This window comes from Propithecus coquereli, unplaced genomic scaffold, assembly GCF_000956105.1.
Source record: "Propithecus coquereli isolate 6110/MARCELLA unplaced genomic scaffold, Pcoq_1.0 Scaffold220, whole genome shotgun sequence".
NCBI classification, from domain to species: Eukaryota; Metazoa; Chordata; class Mammalia; order Primates; family Indriidae; genus Propithecus; species Propithecus coquereli.
The window spans coordinates 1,742,077-1,765,490 of record NW_012147190.1 but is presented as its reverse complement, the minus strand read 5'-3'; the positions used below and the strand labels follow the sequence as shown (position 1 = coordinate 1,765,490).

Here is a 23,414-nt window from a genome sequence, read left to right as displayed (position 1 = left end):
TTTTTTTTTGAGACAGTGTCTTCACTCTGTTGCCCGGGGCTAGATTGCGGTGGCTTTAGCCTAGCTCCTAGCAACCTCAAACTCCTGGGCTCAAGCAATCCTCCTGCCTCAGCCTCCTGAGTAGCTCGGACTACAGCTTTGCACCACCATGCCCGGCTAATTTTTTCTTTCTATATTTAGTTGCCCAGCTAATTTTTTCTATTTTTAGTAGAGACAGGGTCTCGCTCTTGCTCAGGCTGGTCTCGAACTCCTGAGCTCAAGTGATCCTCCCACCTCGGGTTCCCAGATGCTAATTTTTTCTTTCTATATTTAGTTGCCCAGCTAATTTTTTCTATTTTTAGTAGAGACAGGGTCTCGCTCTTGCTCAGGCTGGTCTCGAACACCTGAGCTCAAGTGATCCTCCCACCTCGGGTTCCCAGATGCTAGGATTACAAGCATGAGCCACCGCGCTCATTAAAATCTTTCTTGCTCAAGTTTGTCCTCTGGTGAGCCGTTCACATGGGACATAAATGTTTTCACCTTAGAAAAGTTACAGGAAAGGTGCTTGCTAAAAATTCAGATCCTGGTTTCCACTGTAACAATGATTCATTGTTAGGGCAGAGCTTAGGAATTTCCATTTCAAACACTCCACGGTGTTGTGATGAAGATTTTTACAGATTGTACTTGAGAAATTAGGATTTCGGATTTTTAACGGACCACAGTCCTTGTTGCTATTTAATAATTGTTATCAGTTTCATAGGTTAGTGGTTTTTAGACTTTTTAGCATAGCTAGAAATCAGTTTAACATCTGCATCCATATACACTTATAAACATACATGAAACAGATTCATTGCAGTTTCAGATATTTACTTTTACTATTCTTTTTTTTCTTTTGCAGCAGAATGCCAAGCAATACTTATACTGTTCGTATATACTGATTTTATTTTAATCATAGTGTGACTCTTGAAATTGATTCCATAACCAATATCTCCATCCTCAGTTTGATAACACTGTCCTAGGTATTAAGTGTCCTCCATGTAAGGGTAACAGCATGATTACTGAGATGAAGCAAGGACATGTGATTCCCCTTTTCCTAGTTTTTAAAATTTATTTTTATTTTTTTTAGAGACAGGATCTCACCTTGTTGCCCAGGCTGGAGTGCAGTGGTGTGATGATAGCTCAGTACAACTTCAAACTCCTGGGCTCAAGTGATCCTCCTGACTCGGCCTCCCGAGTAGCTAGGACTAAGGGCATGTTAATCGCACAGTCCCTTTTTTCCTCTTAAAGTGATTTATCTTTCTAGTCCTTTGAAGATGTTTTGTTATTATTTAGAAGTATTTTTATGCTTCATCAGTTATTCACTTCCCACAGTTATCAGTTTGGTTTATTTTTTTTTTCTCCCCTTTCCTTTTGGTAGCCTACAATTCCATTCATCATTACACAGTTAGGTACTTCCCTATCTTATCAAAAACATTTAATGCTTGAGTATTTTGTAAGCTTATGAGGGAAAGGCAAATTAAGAAAACAGTCCAAGCTGAGTATAGTAGCATGTGCGCCTGCCCGTAGTTCCAGCTTACTGGAGAGGCTGAGGCGAGAGGATTGCTTGAGCCCAGGAGTTCAAGAACAGCCCAGGCAACATAGCAAGACCCTGTCTCTATTTAAAAATGATGCAAAAGAAAGGAAGAAAAAAACAATCCAGGCCAGATATGGAGGCTCGTGCCTGTAATCTGGCGTGAGGGAAGCCAAAGCAGGAGGTTCACTTGAGGCCAGGAGTTTGAGACCACCTGGGAAATAGCGAGACCTTGATCTACAAAAAAATTAGCCAGGTCTGGTGATATGCGCATATACTTCTAGCTACTCGGAAGGTTAAGGATCTCTTGAGCCCAGGAGTTTGAGGTTGCTCTGCACCATGATGATGTCACTACACTCTAGCCCAGGCAACAGAGCAAGACCTTGTCTCAAAAAAAAAAAAAAAGAAGCGGAAAATCCAGTTGTGAAATATTAAGGTTCTTTTTGAACTTCATAGATAAACATATCAGATTCCACAACTTACTTGATATGAACAGCTTTAAAGGAATTGGCTTGGGTTATCCTCTCATTCAGAATATAAATTAAAGCTATGGAAAGAACCTTAAACTCTTAAAGTATTAGTTTGAAATGAGATCAAAATTACTTACATAAAATAAATTAAATACAGTAAATTTTAGCCAACAAAAATGACTAACATTGGCCTATTTATCTTATTACCTGAATCTTTTAAGGTAGGAAACAGTGTTGCTCATTTTACACATGCAAAAACTGAAGTTTAGGGGATACAAACAGTTGATAAGAGACAGCTGTGAAACTTCATGTCAAGCATTAAGATAATTATGGTTTAGTTATTCCTAATAAAAGGAAGGGAATTTTTCTTTATTCATCTATGGAAATATTGTGAAAATTTAATGGGGCAAAACGATGGCATTTTATGAGTTAGAAAGTTTTATTAACGTAAATAGTGGTCTCACCTCAGATAAGTCATGTTGTCTAACATAGCTCCATGTTAAAAGACAAAAATCACCTCTTTTGTCTTGTCATCTTGAAATAGTAGATACTGACCTGAACACCTGTATACCGTACAAGAAAAGGTTAAATGCTCAAAGTGCCTTCCAATTAAGTAGTCAGGAAGCAAACAAGAAAGCAACTTTCTGTGAAGTCTGATATAATAAGGAGGATACCTTTCCTCTTTGGACTAGCCCACACCCAAACTTGTCCTACCTTAAGTAAAAAATGCTTTCCTCTTCCTTTATGGTTTATAAGTATTTGCTCTAAGTTGTTGGTTTGTGGTAGCCAAGCTAACAAAGACTATAGGAAGAAAAATATTTAGATGTTAGAAACCAAATACCTGATGTATATTTGTTGTTTCTAAATCCTTGCTGAAGTGTAGGTGTGTCTGCAGCTGTTAGTACCCAATCTCAAGATTTCTTCCCAGCAAAGGTATTCTGAACCTTTTGCGGAACATGATGTTTTAGAGAATCTGAGAATCAAAGCCTTGTTTTCTGTAAAAACAGACATATACAAAACATTTGCATCTAGTTTCTGGGGTTTTACCTGACTGACTTCCTGAAGCCAATCCTTGGGTTCTGAGCACTGTGATAGGCTGAGGCAGGAGGATCACTCGGTCGGGCCCAGGAGTTCGAGGCTGTAGTGAGCTGTGATGACGCCACTGCACTCTAAGCCCAGGCAACAGAGCAAGATGCTGTCTTGAAAACAAAACAAACAAAAAAACAAATGAAGTAGAACAGAGGAGGAAAAAAATCATTATGTATCACATAATAGAATGTTAAGTATGTGGTGAAACTTTTGCTTAAATGTGTGTATTTATGCATGCATGTATACATACATAAATGTTTTTATTGGGGTACAATGGGGAAATATTTCTTAATGTGAGATATAATTTTAAAAATTTGAAAGCCACAGTTCTGTACCTATTTACTTTGGAGGTAATTTGAGTTTCTGAGTCCCTGGTATTTTTGTGGTTATGGGGGGCAAAATAGGAGGCTTAAGAGTTAGGATGCAAGAATAAAGGAGCAACATTTCGTTGAATCTTTAGCAATTAACCAATAAAGTTGAGATGAGATTTTACTGATTCAGTAATTTTGGGCAGTTAAGGCTGAATTTACTCTGAAGTTTTTAAAAGCTGTTATAACCAGAGGGAAGTATGTATGTATGTCACAAATTTATAATTGCATTTACTGAAAATGTATACTGTCACATGATGTTTATTATTAAGCTATCTGAGAGAACATTTTTTTCTTTTTTTTTCCTCCCACCCACTCCCACGAGAACATTTTTTTCTGATTCAGAACCAGACGGACTTATTTTAGGTAAAGTCAGCTATTCTGGCATTGCTTAGGGCAACCATTTGTTTTTACCAAAAATGTAGGACCCAAAGTAAACGTTAGGTATTGTTTACATTTAAGAAGTTGTATTATAGATGTTAACTTAATGTCTTCTTTTTTTTCTTTCATTTCTTTTAAAGGTTTGGGCCCCATGGTATCCCTGTGACAGTATTTCCCAAAAGGGAATATAAGGATAAACCGGAAGCCATGCAGCTCCAAAGTAATACATTCCAGGAAGGGACAGAAGTCAAGCGTGAAGTGAATGGTGCTGTTCCTGATGACCCTTCTCCTGTCCCGCCTCCTGAGCTGAGCTTGGCTGAAAGCCTGTGGACTTCCAAACCACCACCTCTCTTCCATGAAGGAGCACCTTATCCTCCCCCTTTGTTTATCAGGGACACATATAACCAATCAATACCTCAGCCACCTCCTCGGAAAATTAAGCGACCCAAACGAAAAATGTACAGGGAAGAACCCACTTCAATAATGAATGCTATTAAACTACGACCCAGGCAAGTCCTGTGTGATAAATGTAAAAACAGTGTTGTTGCTGAAAAAAAGGAAATTAGAAAAGGTAGTAGTGCAAGTGACTCTTCTAAATATGAAGATAAAAAACGGAGAAATGAAAGTGTAACTACTGTGAACAAAAAACTGAAAACTGACCATAAAGTGGATGGGAAAAACCAAAACGAAAGCCAGAAAAGAAATGCTGTGGTTAAGGTTTCAAATATTGCTCACAGCAGAGGCAGAGTCGTAAAAGTTTCTGCTCAGGCAAATACATCAAAAGCTCAGTTAAGTACTAAAAAAGTGCTCCAGAGTAAGAACATGGATCATGCAAAAGCTCGGGAAGTGTTAAAAATTGCCAAAGAAAAGGCACAAAAGAAGCAAAGTGAAACCTCTACTTCCAAAAATGCACATTCAAAAGTCCATTTCACACGTCGATATCAGAATCCTAGCTCAGGTTCCCTGCCACCCCGGGTTCGTTTAAAACCACAGAGGTACAGGAATGAAGAAAATGACTCTTCTCTGAAGACAGGACTTGAGAAAATGCGGAGTGGCAAGATGGCACCCAAGCCCCAGTCTCGTTGCACCTCTACCCGCTCAGCAGGTGAGGCCCCTTCAGAAAATCAGAGTCCCTCAAAAGGCCCTGAAGAGGCCAGCAGTGAGGTTCAGGACACAAATGAAGTGCATGTGCCTGGTGAGCAGGATGAACCACAGACATTGGGCAAAAAGGGCAGCAAAAGCAATATCTCTGTTTACATGACCCCAAATCAAAAGAAATCTGACTCTTCCAGTGCTTCAGTGTGTAGCATTGATAGCACAGATGATTTGAAATCTTCCAACTCTGAGTGTAGCTCTTCTGAAAGCTTTGATTTTCCTCCAGGCAGTATGCATGCACCTTCCACCTCCTCCACTTCCTCCTCTTCAAAGGAAGAGAAAAAGCTCAGTAATTCCTTGAAAATGAAAGTCTTTTCCAAAAACGTCTCTAAATGCGTCACACCAGATGGCAGGACCATATGTGTAGGGGACATTGTTTGGGCCAAGATATATGGCTTCCCTTGGTGGCCAGCCCGTATTCTTACTATAACTGTGAGCCGGAAAGATAACGGCCTTTTAGTCCGACAGGAGGCCCGTATTTCATGGTTTGGGTCTCCAACAACATCTTTCCTTGCTCTTTCGCAACTCTCCCCCTTTTTAGAAAACTTCCAGTCACGCTTTAATAAGAAGAGAAAGGGCCTGTATCGCAAGGCTATCACAGAGGCAGCTAAGGCTGCCAAGCAGCTGACCCCCGAAGTGCGGGCTTTGTTGACACAGTTTGAAACGTGAACATGGACAGTAAGGTAGGCAAGACCACTGGAAGTCACCACGGATTTTCTACTCTAGTTAGGAATAATTTTTACAAAGTAGCTTGGCCAAATTGGAAAGAGAGGTTGCACTCAGTTGGCTGCCTTTTTTAATACTTACCTTATAGCCATTTTTAGACTGAGAAACCTAAATTGAACATGCAATCAAATTTTGTCTTAAAGAAGTGAAATTTTAGCAGTATTTTTCAGTTTTGAAGTCCAAAACCATCCCAAGGCATAGGAGCCGTAGCCTCGACTGAAAGTGAATTTTTGTAGGGACTGTTAATTGCCATTTGTATCCAATATTTTGTGTGTGTGTATATATATATGTGCACACACACACACATACATAAACTATAGCCTGTCACTATGTGACACAGGTTGCATATTTGGGATTGCAGTAAGGGCTGGTGAGTTGGGAGAATAGTGTGGGTATTTAATGACTACTTGTTTTTTAATTAATGAACACTTAGCCTTTCTGTGCGCATAATGGTGTAAAAGTTTGATGCTTAGGTGTTTGACAGATGCTTGCTATTCAGTTACAGACTGGGGAATAGCCCAGTATTTGGTACTAAAACTGTCAAGACTGGATAGGTTTGAATCATCACTCTTTTGTCCAATGGCGATTGAACAAAACTTTCAAGCCTCTGGTTTGGGAGTTTAGATAGGTTTGATTTTTGGATATGTAAATAGTTGATTGCTAAATTTGGTCAGATTTCTCCTGACTGGCTGTTCCTAAATTCTTAGGATACGTCCCAGTAAATTACACTTTGTGAATTAATTGTCATATGTGTAATTGTTGCATTTTGGATGTACCTAATTTGATAATTTAAAAAAAATAATTTCCGTTTAAGGTATCTGTTTGCAGGTCAGAAAATGAGAAAATGTAATTGTGTAATGTTCTGAAATGTAAACAAAAAAACAAAAAAGCTGTAAATAAAATCGACTAAATCCAAATTATTTGTGTGTGTTTCTCAAAAAGCTTTGAAAAATTTCAAGATGGTAGAAAATTATTCATTGTAATAGTGTTTAGAGGAGGTGAAAAGTCAAACTTTTATTTTGCTATTCACCCTATCAGGGAATATTATCTGAGAATAGGTAAACTTCAATAATAAGAGATCAATCAGTATAGTCTTAAAATGAGGTTTTGTATTACAGAGGTCTGATATGATTTTAGATTTGATACCTCCCTCCAATTTCTCATAAATGTGTGGGTTTTTATTTTTAGCCTTAATATTTTATATGCTTCATTTTTTTACATTTGGGTAATTCTAACTGGTCTCTTCTGTTTGGTCTTCTGCCTCATGTATCACTGGTTTTGGGGCTAGTAACTTAGCTTATTATTTTTCTGCATGGTCCATCTGTCCCTAAGATTTGATTTCTTATTTTCCATTTTTAGCCTTATATTGTTAGGAAAAAATATATCTAATTGCCTGTAGAGGCAAGTGTATCCCAAGATTTTTTAAGTTGCTTTCATATATTTTGTGTCTAACTTAACTTTTAAATATGATATAATTTCAATTTGATACTTTTAGAAACTTGAAAATTTAAAGAGAGCAGCTTTTTGTGGATTTCTAAATAATTCAGTTGGAAATATCTTAGTTGCTATGGAATTAATAATGAAAAGATTAATGGAGATTGAAAATCAGTCTTGTCAGCTTTCTTAAGGTTATGGACTTTGATTAATTACCAATTTCTGCAAAAGCAAGTAGAATTTCTTTTGGGGAACTCAGTCAATGCTTTTTGATTATAATAAACACACAGTTTTAAAAAGATGTTTCACTTGAATAGAACATATTCTTTCCTGCAAACAGAAACAATTACTATTTTAAAAAATTCTTTGTTTGATTATAACAGGTTGAAAGAACATAATGTGATTGAGGGGTTTATAAGAAGGTATCCTAAGTTTTTCCAAGTATTTGTTTCAGATGAATGAACTTGTTCATTCAGGTATTTTTTGAAAGTTTGAAATCTAAAGTTCAGAAAGATTTAAATAAAAGTCACCCAAAATATGTAATTCCAAGGCTTTGTGTAATGATGAGTTTTAACATAGTGGTTTTGAAAGTGAATTTTACTAATACCATAATACAGTCAGGTGCTTTGGTAAATATGCTCTTGTGGCATAAACCAAGTTTGGTTTGTTCCAGAAGCCATGGGGATAAAGAAAGAAAATAATAAAATCATGATTGTTAAGTAGAAAACTAACATTCAGTTTTGTAGAACATACCTTTGAAAAAAGGTTGAAACATAATCACAAATTTGAATCATCTATTTATCATGCTAAATGATCCCTCCATTTTAAACTGGCAGGCATATTCAGTCAGAAGTTTCAATAAGGAAACAAGTTTTAAAGAATCTCTGTAATCTTAAATGTATATTCTAAACACTAGTAGCTGTATATTAAACAGTGTTTTATTCAAACGGAAATTTCTTACACAGCTAGATAAATTTGTCCAGTGTCTACTGCAGATGGAGATAGAATTGAATTGGGTAATTGTAGCCCACTTTTGCATTTCTCTTTGAAATGATAAAAGGAGGCACTTATATTTGGTATGGAGATAACCCAAGGGGGTATATTTTCCCCATGCAGAGGGAGAAAACCAGGCTTAGACCAAATCTCTAGTAACCTAAGAGAAGTGGCTAAAACAGAGGATTAGCAAGGGGAGAAACCAAGTTAAGTAAGAGTTGTGGAAGCTGGAAGCTAAGAATATCTTTACTTATAGAACTTTCAGAAACAGTATTTTTCCCTTTGCTTTTTCTAGAACTTATGTAGAGCAGGAAGCTGACTAATCATTTGGAAGGGACATCTATTGAACTCTCATTTACAGATGTGGAGTCAGAGACCTAAAAAATACCAGTGAGTTATAGGGAAACTAGGATTCACTAGTCTGAAGCCCATTTGCATGACTATATGGTGTATTCCTAAGTGGTTTTGATGGGAAAATCTGTAAATGGTAATTCTAGATTAGTACTAAGTAGAATAGACAGGCGAAAAACATGGAACTGATACTAAAATCAGTTCATTAGTGATCTGAGTGTCTAAATTACAAAATATTAAGTTGAATTATACCCCTATTTAAGCAGCTTATGTTGAAGGAAAGGTACACATTTAAAGACTGTAAGAATATAGAATAACTGAATTGGAAATACTTTAAGAAATCTATAATTTGGATCTAAAATTAGATTTTCCCTTTTAAGTTGTGAATGTTCTGTGGTTTGTGCCTGCATGGGTTCACTTTTGTTAGTACTTAGAGAAGAGATGGGCAGATGTCTAGAAAAGTTGACAATGTTTTGATTCAGGGATTTGTGCCTAGTGATGGCCTGCAGTAAGAAATTTGCTGGAGAAAATGTAGACCCAGTTTCTAAGTTCGGGAAAATTTAGTTTTTGCTCTGGGATTGTACTAATAGCTATTAAATATTAATCTCTAATAGAAATGCCTAGTATAGAGGAATTCAGAAATAGAACAAGAGGCTGATGCCATGCCAATTTCTAGGAGAAAATAAAACAGCAAAGCTCCATTAATTACTTTGACCTTTTCTGACTTAGTTAATAGGCTCTTCATATTCTATATTTACAGTTTGTGTATACTTACTGTATTCCTTCAACAAAGTGAATAGAATTAAAAAATGAAAGCATTTAGCAACTAATATGCTCTGTTGTGCCATTTTGAATAAAGCAAGTATAAAGTCATAGTGATATAGATGATCTATATATTTTTAGTTTTCCAGGGTATCTTGGTGTCTTTACCATGGATAATTGATGTTAAGATGAGAAGAGAAACAACTCTGTTTAATCTTTACTTAAATAAGAGACTTTACATTTATAGATCCAAACAGGATTTTTTTTTGCCTTTACCTTCCTTGTGGTACTAGGTGGAAATCATTTTCTCCTTATGTCAGTAGAGAACTATGATTATTTTCGTGTGTGGTATTTTAAAAATTGGTTGAATGGACATAACAATTTACCATCCTAACCATTTTTAATTGTACAGTTCTGTGGCATTAAGTACATTCACATTGTTGTGCAACCATCACCACCTTCCATCTGTAATTTGTTTTTTGGTAGGAATCTTTTAAATTTGGGATAGTATTATTCTAGAAGATGTTTGGAAATTAAGTCATAGAAGTGTTTTTCTTGGTTAGGATTGTCATTGGAATATGCTACTGGCAGTGCCTGGCTTCCAAGATTCCTTCCTAATCAACCTGCAGTCCTGTACAAGGAAATATTGTTGCCTACAGTGCTAATGGTGCCCTCATTTTTAAGAACTGTAACTGCCTCATGGTAAAATAAATGAATTAGTATGACTGTATATACTTATTAGTACTCTTAAGAGTAGGTTTTAGTTAAAACTATCCCTTTCCAGTGACATAATAAACAATTTTTTTTGGACAATTCTGAATATGGAAATCGTTTAAATTATTTTAGTAATGGAATTAAACTAGTTCCCAAATGTCAAGTTTTATATACCATCACACTTTATGCCATATTTTCATAATATGTGTACTATTTTCTTTGACTTATTCACTTTTCTCACTTTCTATGTCAGTACAGTTAATAGAAAATAAATATATCTTGACATAACATGGATAACCCTAATAAAATTCTAAGGTCATCTTCTGTATCACAATTTGGTTGGAAACACTGGATTAATTTTTATATCATGTCTTTATGTCCATTTTGGGGTAGATTGAGTCAAATTTTAATGCCTTTAATTCTCTGAAATAACTAATTACCAAACTTGAATTTTTATTAAAAGTTCCTGTATTATTTTGACATAAAGATAGATTGGCGGGGAGGTGTAAAGGAAAAGGAGACAGTATTGACTCAAAAATTTAATCATGATTTATCAAAATACCGAATTTCTGAGTCAAAGTCTCATTTTTCAACTGAATAACTTAGATGGCTGTAGTCCATGTTGTCTAACTTGATGGGCCTTCTTTTGTTGAACAAAACTTTTGTTTGTAAAACAGTTTCATAAAGCTTGGATGTTAAAAGCAGACCAGCCATAAAAGTTTAAAATTAAATATATTTTCTTCAAATTCCTGATATTTTGTAAGGTCTCATTAAAAAAAAAAAATTGAAAACACAGTCATTATTTAAATACGGAATTTTCCTTGTATCATAAGAATGTGAGTTACCTCACACTGCCTTAGAAATCTGAGTCTTGACCAGAAACCATGTTTAAAACTTCTTATAATTTTTTTCTATCCTGGTGTCAGTATCTAGAAGGAAAACCAAACATTTCACAGGTGAAATGTTAAAAGATTATTATAATCAGACTTTATTCCTTTTCAAGTAAATGAAAAAACTTATAATGCATATCAGGTTTTGGCAAGGGCTTCTTTTTTCTTCTTTCAATATTTAAGGTAATCCTGTAACCCTCAGTGTTCCTCACTTAGAGTCACTTAAAAGCTACTGAAAAAGCCTAGGAGTATATTTTTTTTTCCAGGTAAAATACAGAATTTTTTCATTGCCTGGGTTTTTGTAGAAATGTGTCATCCAGTTGAGTGCAAAAGATAGGAATGGGTACTTATGAGTATTTAGCTTGCCAGTGATGCAGGTGAACTCGAGCAGTAATTAACAGTTTTGCACCAGTAGTGCTCGCTAGCAGGCTTTTATTGAGCAAAGACTCATTCTCTTTCACTTTGTGGGCACATGGTTGAACACATAAGCTCTTGAGCCAGATTTCCTAGATTGAAAGCCTGATTGGATCTGCCTCTTATAAGCTGTGCGATCCTAGGCTGTTGACCTCAATGTCGTCGGTGAAATGGGGAGAATGGTAGTACCTCCTCATAAGGTAATTGCGAGAATTTAAATGAATATTTTAAATGCCTTGCACAGGGCCTGTATAAATACTTGCTGTCATTACCACCACTACCACCACTTTATGTGTGTGGCATAGGAATTTCATTCTGGTAGCATTTGATAATGTCTTTCTGCAACATATGCTCAGTATAAATGGAAAAATGTTATTTTTACCTGAAAATTTCAATAATCATAGTGTGATTATACAAATATGTGGAAGGGGCATGAACTCACTAGTTTTAACAGGCATCTGTGAAGGGTAACTGGGTCGTGGGGATTATGGTTAAGGGAGACCTGTATTAACATCATCTTTCAGCTCTTGCCCCATTCATTTATGTAACATGAATTCCTGGGATTTAGTGCTCACTTTCGCATTTCCGTTCTCCTTTGTGCCACACACAGGGCCTGGCATGAGTAGAAACGTTGTTTTCTTATGAATGTATGAGGAAGAGTAATTTTGGTTCAGACATACGGACTAACCACCAATCACCATCTCAGATGCCCCACACATCCCAATCCTTTCCATGGGATAGAATCCGAGTTGGTGGGGCTCAGTGTAGTGGAGGTTCTGTTTGTTAGGAGAGCTTTACCAAGGTGTTAGACCAGAGTTACACTCGTCAGCTTTTAGGTAAATTAGCTGATTTACACAGATGCTGTGTTCCCCTGAGACCCTGGCATTTTATTATTTTAATGTTTTGTTGAATGGCGAAAAAGTGGAGATTAATTTGAACATTTTTCTTTTATTGCTACTTGTATGATTGAGTAGGAGATTGTTTCCCCTTTCAAGGAGGGAAATACCATACATTCCAAAGGCCTTGATCCGTATGTGTCATGGCCATATTTTCCAGAGGATAGTCATTTTCACCCATGGCTCTTTTTTTTTTTTTTTTTTTTTTGAGACAGTCTCACTCTGTTGCCTGGGGTAGAGTGCAGTGATGTCATCATAGCTCACTGCAAGCTCAAATTCCTGGGCTCAAGCAATTCTCCTGCCTCAGCCTTCCGAGTAGCTGGGACTACGGGCGTGTGCCATGATGCCCAGCTAATTTTTCTGTTTTTAGTAGAGATGGGGTCTCACTCTTGCTCAGGCTGGTCTCAAACTCCTGAGCTCAAGGGATCCTCTTGCCTCAGCCTCCCAGAGTGCTAGGATTATAGGCATGAGCCACTGCACCTGGCCCCATGGCTAATTTTTTTTTTTTTTTTTTTTTTTTTTTGAGGCAGAGTCTCACTCTTTTGCCCCGGCTAGAGTGCCGTGGCGTCAGCCTAGCTCACAGCAACCTCAAATTCCTGGGCTCAAGCAATCCTTCGGCGTCAGCCTCCCAAGTAGCTGGGACTACAGGCATGGTGTGCCATGATGCCCAGCTAATTTTTCTGTTTTTAGTAGAGATGGGGTCTCGCTCTTGCTCAGGCTGGTCTCGAACTCCTGAGCTCAAACAATCCGCCCGCCTCGGCCTCCCAGAGTGCTAGGATTATAGGCATGAGCCACTGCACCTGGCCCCATGGCTAATTTTTGAGATGCTGTTGATCACAAACTGATGATCTCCCCTCACAGTTTAGTTTTTAGCAAGGAATTTGGCTGGGAGTGGCAAATCTTGGTATGAATCCTGGTATTCTGGGAATAACTACGTGCAGTTTGTCTAAAACTCTAGAAAAATAACTGGTTAGAAAAAGAGCACTAGGGCTAGAAAACCAGAATGTCCTGTTGTAAAACCAGGTGCTATTTATGCTTTCCCTGCTTGTTCATGTTACACCATACCTTACTGTATTAAGAAAGTTAATGTTGAGTGTTCAGTGAGAAAATAGATACATGCATGTGATCTTAATTTTCTAGATTTTAATTCTGGGCTTTGTTCTGAGAGCATTACCTCCACTTTGTTCATGCACTCTATTTTTTTTTTTTTTTTTGAGACAGAATCTCACTCTGTTGCCCAGGCTAGAGTGCCGTGGCATCAGCCCAGCTCACAGCGACCTCAAACCCCTGGGCTCAAGCAATCCTTCTGCCTCAGCCTCCCGAGTAGCTGGGACAACAGGCATGTCCCACCATGCCTGGCTAATTTTTTCTATGTAGATTTTTAGTTGTCCGGCTAATTTCTTTCTATTTTTAGTAGAGATGGGGTCTTGCTCTTGCTCAGGCTGGTCTTGAACTCCTGACCTCGAGCGATCCTCCCACCTCGGCCTCCCAGAGTGCTAGGATTACAGGCATGAGCCACCGTGCCAGGCCTGCTCATGCACTCTAAAAGGGAGAATGAGTGTTTATTTTCCCTGTTGTGATTTCCCCTTTAGATCTCTGCTACTTCCCAGAATAAGCTGTTACTGCTGCACTTAAGCTTTCTCTTAAAGGATAAAATAAGTAATTTCCAATGAATCACCACCATTTCATGGGGGTATCCCTCCATTTATTGCATCACAGCAGGGGCTCCCTGGGTATTCCTAATGGATATTCTGTACTAGTGGTAAATTTCTAAAGAAAAACCTTGAGACCCTAAAAGCATTGAGGGGTAGCTCATCTTAAACATTAGACCCACAAGCAAGGCACTGTGGACTGGCATGTTAATATTTTACATGACATTTCAAGGGGTTGCAGGTGAAGAATTGCACAGGGAAATATGAGATCATTTTTTGATGCATCTTCTTGACTCTGCCTAAAATTGAAAAGGAGAATGATAGAATGATTGTTGAAACCTAACAGAACTTTTACTTATGGAGGGAGAGTTTCAAAAGATAAATTCTTTAGTGCATTCACATTCTTTTTGTTTGTGTGATTACTGTTGGGTTATAGTTAATAGTATATTTAAATTTTTCTGGGAACAAAAGGGTAAATACCTCATTAAATCTCATTTTTAAACAACTGTTTTCCTCTGTGTTAAAATTCTAGATTAGGTGTATATAAAATTTCTCCTTTTCAGTGTCAGAAAAGCCTTTTTAAAAGTTTTCATTATATGATACTTCTGATTTACTTTAGCATTTTAATAAGTAATTATTTTATTATAAGGACTGAATGTTTTCTAGCTTAATGATCCCAAAGTTAACTACACTGATGCGATAGATGAATTGTTCTTTATTTATACTTAAACTAGGGAAGTAAACAAGTATGTTTAAAAATAAGGCTTAAAACAGTAATCCTTCACTTGAAATTATGCTTAGCATTTGAAGTCTGTGTTCCGAAAGCTTACGTGAGAAAGCTTATCTTGTCATAACTATTATTTCAACCAGGTATTACCTCACACAGTAAATTTGGGTCCTTAATAGTATGCAATAGGATGGTCACTGGGATAAAAGGAGAAAGGGTTTCAGGCAGTTTTTGGTCAATCTGCTAAACAGGGTCATTGAGCTCATTAATGATGTAATACGGACAGGGATGCCAAGTTCAGCACCACTGAAGATCAAGACTACTCCAACATTAGGCGAGTGGTGGATTAGTAAAAATTTTTTGTCTAGAACATTAAATGTGAGTTAGCATTTCCCGTTTCTTTGTAAATTTGCTTGGAGGGCAGCATCTTGGTGTGGCATTTTGCTGCTTATTTGACTTGGGCCGGAGAGTGCCCTCTCCTGGCCAAAGCTGGTGTGTCTACACGGCTGTCAAGTCTGTTTTCCTTTGGTAGCAAAGCTTTGCATTCTGCGAAGCCAGGAAGTTATCCAGAATAAATTCATTACGGAAATTCAGCTGAATTTTGGTCTTATTTTTAAATTATTTTTTGGTAAAATGGATTAAAAAGAACTCAAATGACTGCTCTATTTTTGTTAACTTGGTTTTTTCTACCATAGGTCTCAACAAATGGCAGCTATTACATCAGACAGTGACGAGTCCTGCTGCTCCCTTACAGTGTCTGACAGACCACTGTGGATTCAGTCTGGGAGCATTGAAGTTAACAGTGAAACGGGCAGGTCTGTCTGTTTTAAGCCCTGCCACAAAGTGAAGAGGGCATCATGTCATCACTTGATCATTCCTGAAGTAGATTAGGCTAGACTTAAAAGAATTCATTAGTTGTTGTTCTTTTTCTTTAGTTTTCATTGACCTTGGTAGCTGGGTATGCCTCATGTAGGTGATAGTTTTAATGGGTGAAAATAACTTCCAGTTGATATTACCTGCTGTGCCAAAAAAGTAGAGCCTCTTGTGAGCTTTCATGAATTGAGAGCAGTTTTTCTTAGTGTAGTAGAAGTTTGGGTGTTACATTGCAGAATTATGTCAAATAGTAATTGAGTCTCCATGGAAAATCAAATACTGGATTTCTTTTCACTATCCCCGTCTTTCTTTGTCACTTTTATATTCATTACCTTAACTTCTTAAATAGTCATTACTTCTTACTGTATATATAAGAATTATATATGTGAACATATATATATTCTTAGTGAATTAATCTCAAACCATTGTCATTTACAAAGGCAAGTCAGAACTTCAGAGGGTGGTAAAAGATAATGCTGAAATGTAGTTGTAATCTGCTTCTTTAAGTGACTCTTTGGGTAGTGCCTAAAAGGCTTATTTTGGGCCCTTACATGGTAGGAAAGGTTTAGGGATTTTTTTGTGTGTGCGTTGCTTTTAAACTTATGATCTTTTATTACTTCCTTGAATTAAGGTTATTTAACCCGCTGGTGTTTGTGTAGCTAGTGAAGAGCTGTATAGCTGTAAATAAGCTGTAATTTACAAGTTGGATCAGAATGGCAAATTTTAGATCAGAGGTTGGGGCTCAGATTTGGACACTTATCTGTATAACGTAGCTACCCTTAAAGTGATCTCTTGAGGGAACAGTGTTTTGTGTGTGTGTGTGTGTGTGTCCCTCATAGGAATAGGAAGATCTGCAATCCTTGGCTTTCCTGCCCTTGTCTTCAACTGAACTTGAATAGGCCTCACCAAAGTTGAAGCCAAATATTGAGAGAGTCTTAAATAGAAGGAAATGGAATTGTGCATGGGATTGGCTGTTTACCTTTTTTTCTCTTTCAGTTTATAAAATGGGAACATTTTCTTCCAAAGTTCTGTGGCAGTCTAAATCTGTTAGTACTACAATCATATTAGTACAGTATCTTAGTTTTAGAAAGTAAAAACTTCTTACCTCAGTGTCAAATTTAAAAATTTTTAAATTTGTTTCTTCAGAAGCAAGGACTACATTCACCTGGCTTCTCGATGTGTACAGTATTTATGGCTAGAAGTCATTTTTCATTGCTTGAGAAGAAACATGACAGAATACCCCATGAAATTTAGTTACAGGCCTGGATCCAGTGAGCGAGTTAAGCATGGTAATACTGGGAAGTCAACATAAAATCAAGAGTTCTGTCATATCATGGGAAAGATACCTACTTTGAAATTTTGGGATGTTAAATATTGGGAAGGATTGGGTGGTTTTTCTTTTCCTTTTTGCATTCTGTGTTTGTTTTGTCTGTTGTTATTCCGCTGAAATATCATGTCTTTGGTTTAAAAATGCATTTGACCAAAACATTCATCTTTCTTTCCATGGATCACCTCTTTTGGAATTTTTTTTATTGCTACCTGGGCTCCCAGGTTTGAGAGGCATAACCATGGATTGTAGAGGGTTTCAGTGGGATTGTTACTACTTCGTGGTATCAGAGGGAGGTTGGTAATGTTGGGCATTCCGGTCATGCTACTTGGCAGTGATTTTTATAAGCCTTGCCCTTTATAAATGTTATGCTTGGAGTCCTGCTTTTTGTTGGAGGTGTGGTGAAGCGTGCGTCTGCTGATATTGAGGTTTGCTGGTGTAACAGGGACACTGTGGTCAGTCTAACCAGGGTGCATAAGTTGTCTTCTAGTATCAAAGTGGCGCTCTTGATGCCTTCTGACGTGCTGTGTCTACCTCTGGGAGGCACCCTCCACTCCCCTCTTTTTTTGCTTTTTGCAGATATATAGACAGTGTGATCTACAGCTGATTTGTACATAGCCTGGTTCTGTATATAAATTTGCTTCCTAGGACTGTAGGCCAGCCTGTGCTAGAGGAAGGCTGCTGGTACTTCATAGCAGTCCACAGCTAAGCTAACTCTCAGAGTTTAGTATTGTTACCTGTGAAATGGCAACACAGAGAACAGTTAAAATTCTCCTGTTATTAAGCAAATATTCATAAGCAAGTAGTTTTTTAAAAAAATACTCAAGTGCAGATTGACTATGTGAAGATAACAGCCATCTTACTTGTGCTGGAATCTGGCCTGATATACGTCAGAAATAACACAAATGCTTCTGCTGGTTTACAGTGGCTGTAAGTTGTTTTCTCAAAAAAACATTGGACAGGTTTAACTGATTTAAAGGAAAAAATCAGATGTGATCCCACAATCTATGTAAGGCTTAATTTAAACAACGAGGACTTCATTTTTCTCATACAATTGCTTGTGCTTAACTACATTTTCTTCCTTTTCTTTACTATATTTCAGCACAAAGACATTAGCAGGCTGCTGGTTTCATGGACCTGTACCACAATGACACAGAGAACACCAGAGCATCAGGACTGAATGAAATTGGAGATTTTTAAAGCTGCACTAAGAAGTAAATGTTAAGGCAGTGGTTAAAACCAACAGTCTATAATGGGGCACTGGCACATTGTGCTATATTAAACCGAAGAAAAGGTATTAGGGAGTATTCTATAAAAAATAAACTATTGCAATAAATTATGCATGAGATGAGGAGAAAAGTGATGTGAAATACACATACAAGAACTCACTTGAATTTTATGTCTGAAGAATCACTGACAGTAACTTCTTTTGAATGTGAAGTTCTTATCAGTACAGTTTGGACATGCCTAAAAGGTATGGGATGATGCAGAAATGTTGAATTATTTTTCATACTTAAAATTTGTGCTTTCTCCAAGGTTTATGTTAATCAGTTCAGATATGAGGAAAGGTGTTTCTAAAAAGACTCTCTTATGAAACAGCAATAGTCATGTGTGCCAAGGCCAATGGTTTTTTCAGGGTCCAGTAGAAACAACAGAAAAGAGTATCCAACATCCCGCTGAAAGGATGGCAGGTGCCCCACCCCACCCCCCAAACAAAATTTGGATCTTCTTTAATAAAGCAGGGCTGTATTATCTTGAATATATGTTTGCTTGTTAGAACATATTAAGATGTATTTATTTGCCACTAGTATTTAACATTTTGTGCACATTTTCATAACTACATTCTTTCAAATTTTGATTCAAAGTGGATAGGCTAGTGTTGATCTTGGAGTGAAAACATACACTCTAAGAGCTAGTTATTAATTCTTCTGAGCTGGAAAGGCTTTTATTATTGTCTCTATCCTTACTGATTTTATCTAGTTCAGAAAAGGTGACAATATCTAAATTTTGATGTGGACATTTCTCCACAAAGAGCCCCTCCCCTTCTGGCTAAGTGCAAGAAATCCTCACAGGTGTCAGGTAGGACTTGGTCCTGGGGGACAAGTGGCAGGAACAGATCTGTAAAGACAGCGTCAAACTTTTCATGCATGGAGCATGAATTCTTATTAATAGAGATTGTAATTTTTTTTCTTGTCTTTGGTAAATACATATGAAAAACAATTTTTCTTTTTTAATGAATGGAGAAAACATGAGAAAACCAGATGGACCTGTTAGTACTACATTTTTTAAGGCATTTTATATTTGATGGTGCCGTACTTTTAATAATAATAAAACTGAAGTTTTTTAGTGGCAATACTGATTTATTTTTTAAACTAGAAAGATAATCTGTATTGATTACTTATTACAAAAAAAAGGAAAAAAAAATGCCAAAAAATAAAAAAACCATAAAATTCATTTGAAGCAGCATAACAAATAACTGAGTACTTGGCTCAAGTATTCAAACTTTCCATAATGTTACTGTATAGGTTTGGAATTTCCTAATAACCCCATGCTCAGGATTAACAAAAGGTTCTGGGTGAGAGTTTTAGAATATTAATATTTAGTATACCTGACTGATTTATTTTACAACTCAAAAAGAAAAGGCAGGCAGTCTTTCACCTAATGAGCTTAATGCAAATTCTAATTACACTACAAGTAATTAAAAGTTTTGGTTGCATTGTGAAATTGTCTCTTTGGAAAGTTCCATATTGTAAATTCATTATATATTTTATCAAATCAGAAAAAGTCAGCTCAGGAACCGAAGCAGCAGGGAGTTCTAAAGATGACATGTACTACAAAGGGCGCCCTTACTCTACAAGGCCCTTGAGCTTTGGCTTGGGTCTGTCTTGTTCTTTCAGATACATAAACACCAGCAGTACCTTTCAGGCTCACTTCAAGAACCAGATAACGCCCAAGCCATGGTGGACTTACACATGGATTGTATAATCAAGATTTTTAATTGAGCTTTAGAATTCTTTATTTGTGTAGAGTGATGGAAATGACCAAGAACTAATAATATAAAGCAAATGAATTTGGAGAGATCGGGTTTTAAGTATCTAAATATTTTTTTTTCTCATGATAAATTCTCACAGGTATTTTGTTACAAACCAGATTTTTCATTTTTTAAAAAATGAAACTTGGTGGTATGTAAAAGCTAGACCTACCATGTTGCTATTTCACTTTCGTTGCTTTAGTTGCTTAATATTTAAGCTTTGCTTCATGCTACCTTTTGTCTGTATTTCAAATCTTCATAAGCCTATTTTGTTTTGTAGACTTGAATGATAAAAATTGTTTCTCATCTTAAGTATGCTCAGAGTTTTAAATGTCAAAGAATGTTGTGTAACATTTATCCAATAAAGTCTTTGATTTTTTTAAAATTTAGTTATTTAAAAACTGTTTACTTTTTAGGAGTTAGTATTTAAAGGTTATTATTATTTTTTAACTATTAAAATTCAAGCACTAGTACTTTAGGGAGCTTGTTTTGAGAAGCAGTGCTTCCTAAGGAGAACAACAGCCTGTAGGTTTCTAATCACTAGGAGATTTTATGGGACCTCTTTATGACCAAGGATAGAGGAAGGGTGAATTATTTAATTAGGACCCTGTTCATAAACATAACTTTTTTTCTGATGGAAACAACTTACCTTTCAGAGTTGGATGTAATTAAACATTTATTGGTGGGTTTGTTTTGTTTTGTTTTAACTTTAGGGGGCCTTGCCCTTATGGATAAATGGTTGCTTTAAAAAAAGCCCAGCATGTTCAATATGAGGTCAAGTGTTTGACCTGAGAACCAGAAACACTTGGTTATCAGGAAAAAATTAGTCTTTTAAAACCTACCAGACAATTGAGGTTTTTTAGGATTGACCCAGAAACATAGGTCAGTGTACTTTTTTTTTCCATTTCAGCAAAGCAATCCTTTAGAAGGCTGTCTGTTCTTCCAGAGTATACATGGAGTCTTTAATCTTAAACATTCTCCCGTTTCACTTTATCTAAATGAGTGTAAAAAAGGAGGCCACAGGAATCTGGCTCTGTTAATATCTTTTTTCTCTCAAGTTTCTCATTAATGAAAATGGAACTAGAGAGAACAAGGAAAGGTTAACAATCCCCGTGCTCATTATCTGGGAAGGCCTACTTGAGACCCTTACCGTTCTTGGTCATGTTGTATACATAGATCGGTATATTTATAGACACAACTTCTACAAAACACAGAGAATGAGTGACGAAACACAGAGATGCAACTTAAATCTTACTGATGCTGAACTTCAGATAGGGAAGCATAAGTTCATTTTTCCTTTTTCACATAAAGATTCTTTTCTCAGTGCTTCGAATGAAGCATACTTGGTTTTTGAAGCATACTTTTCTCTAGTGATGAGTGTCCTGCCAAGTCTTTTCTTATTCAGAATGAAATGTCATGGGACAAAGGAACAACTCCTCCTTTGCTTTGGTGTCAAGAAGGTGATGAACCTGGGACGAGGGAGAATAGATTCAGGAATACTGTGCCAGAGGAAGGAAGAGCTGACGGTGGCGAGGTCACTGTCTTTAAGAGTTGAGTACTTCTAGGATCAGCCCTTTCATCTTTTCCTTGTGAGGCAAGTTTGTAGAAGCAGCCTTGTAATGTGAAGGAGAGAAGGTGAGTTGGTGATGTCGAAAGGAAGATGTTTTTGTACTGCCTTAGTCTTAAGAGGTAAGAGACATGGGTTCTAACCTCAGTCCTGTCGATGACTTTCCTGACAGCAGAATCACAGCACCCTCACTGGCAAAACGGGGTGTGGAAACTCAGTGTCCCAATCACCACGCTCTTAAGTTGCTACTCAGCCCAAGGCCAAAAACACGAGGGAGACACCAGGAAATTTTTTTTTTTAATTGAAGCATTCTGTAATCCATTGTTTCTGAGTTCTGTGTAAGCTCAGTGCCTAAGTTCTCTGGATCCTGAGTAGACAGCTCAAAACTTGTGTGATCTTCTAAATAAAGTAAATGATAACATCAGTGTGAAGCCCCTTGAGGTAAAAGGGAAGCTTGACTGTCACTGCACCAGAAAAGCACAGCCAGGGCCTTCAGTAAGACACGAAGCAACCTTACAAAGACAATGATGGGTGTGATCCCTCACATGTTTAAATGCAGCTCCTTTAACACCTGCAAAAAATGAGGCAGGCCGGACAAGCTTTTGCAGCACAAACTGAAACTGTAATATAATCCCTGGCCTCTGATGCTAACTCTGCTAATGTCAGAATCCAATCCAAGTATCACCCTGCCTTAGGAAACTATTAGACCTTTTCTCCTAATTTAAGTTCATGCGGCAAAGCTGCAAACAGTATACTGTTTTAGGACAAACCACCCTTGTAAAACAGTCTTACGTACTTGAGATCAAATACCATGTATAGCCTACCAAAGCCTATATGCTTCTACATTTAATTACTGTTCTCCCCACTTCATTTCCTTGCTTCCCATCCTTGGCCTCCCTAAAGACTCGTAGTTTGCTTGAAGAGTTTCAGGTTTGTGGATTTGACTTTGAGTTGGAAGCAGTGATTGGCAGCTGTGTGCCCATGTGCTTAGTTGGCATGCAGTGGCTGCCTGGTGTGAGTCCAGGTGCGATGTCTGATGTGGACATCAGTCTGGCACTGCAAACCATAGAGGGACAATGAGGTTCCAGCATCTTCAGATCCAGCTCTTCGTATTTGGAACTAAGCGTCTTCCAAAAAGCTTGTGGGTTGGTTCCCTTCCTATCATGATGATGGAGGGCTGATGAGCCTCAGTGCCCTGTAGCAGTTCGCATCTGGTAGGCTGTGTTTTTCTGCAAGCTGGGACTGACAGGAATGAAGACAAGCTGACGCTGGGTCGCTGCCACAGATTGCTAGCTGTGGTCTTCTTGGCAGCGAGGCAGCAGGCCCTGCTGTGCCCTAGCAAAGGGGGAAATGTGAGCTTGCAAAGTTTCCCCCTGAGTGAAAGGAAAAAGAAGGTAGGGAGTCATATTTCTAGTTCTGGCTGATAGAAGAACTTAACTTTTGTATGATGGAGCCTATACTTAGCTTGCAGACCTCAGAGGGTAGAACAACTAGAAGCAATTTAATTTTATGTTTTGATAATAGAGACATTGGTAAAGGTAGACCAGTGTAAGAAACCCCCCATGTACCTATTCTAGCTTCAATAGTTACCAACTTGTGGCCAGGAAGATTGAGATTTTGGATGCTATGAAATATAAAAATCAAGGACATCCTCACTAGTTTTCACAAACTAATTTTGTCATTAGTTTCTGTGATTGCCCCTTGAAGGTTTTAAGCAGTTGTTCTCATGCTCTGAGGTTATTTCATTTTATTTATTTGTTTATTTTTCAGTGGCCTCCTCCGCGATGTCTGAGTCTCCAATGCCACTCTCTAAGGTTATTTCAGCCCCTACCTCTTGGGCTGGCTGGTAGCAAGTAATCCCATTTTCATTTTCAGGAGCACTAATGGACCCCATCTAGGACATCTCTGCATACGATGGGAGGAAGTGATTGGAAATATCGCCTCCTTTCCCTGTACAGCTTTTAATTGTGCAGTTTGAAGGAACAGATTTTCCAGCCATTCCTGGTGGGATGTGCACATACTTCCCTTTTTAGAGGAAGGCCAGG

General features: G+C 37.5%; 1 protein-coding gene across 4 annotated transcripts in view; it reads left to right on the top strand.

The window, feature by feature from the left end:
• The window catches only part of PWWP2A (PWWP domain containing 2A), a 34,798-nt gene extending 14,616 nt beyond the window's left edge, over positions 1 to 20,182 (top strand). For 2 of the 4 annotated variants that reach the window (XM_012644807.1, XM_012644810.1), the window contains exon 2: positions 3,998 to 6,655. In XM_012644807.1, coding sequence (XP_012500261.1) covers positions 3,998 to 5,681 — 1,684 coding nt within the window. In that variant the 3' untranslated portion in view covers positions 5,682 to 6,655. Of the gene's footprint in view, positions 1 to 3,997; positions 6,656 to 15,266; positions 15,387 to 17,873 lie in introns of those variants that run through there. The other 2 variants (XM_012644808.1, XM_012644809.1) reach the window with 2 other exon arrangements.
• The last annotated feature ends 3,232 nt before the right edge of the window (positions 20,183 to 23,414 follow it).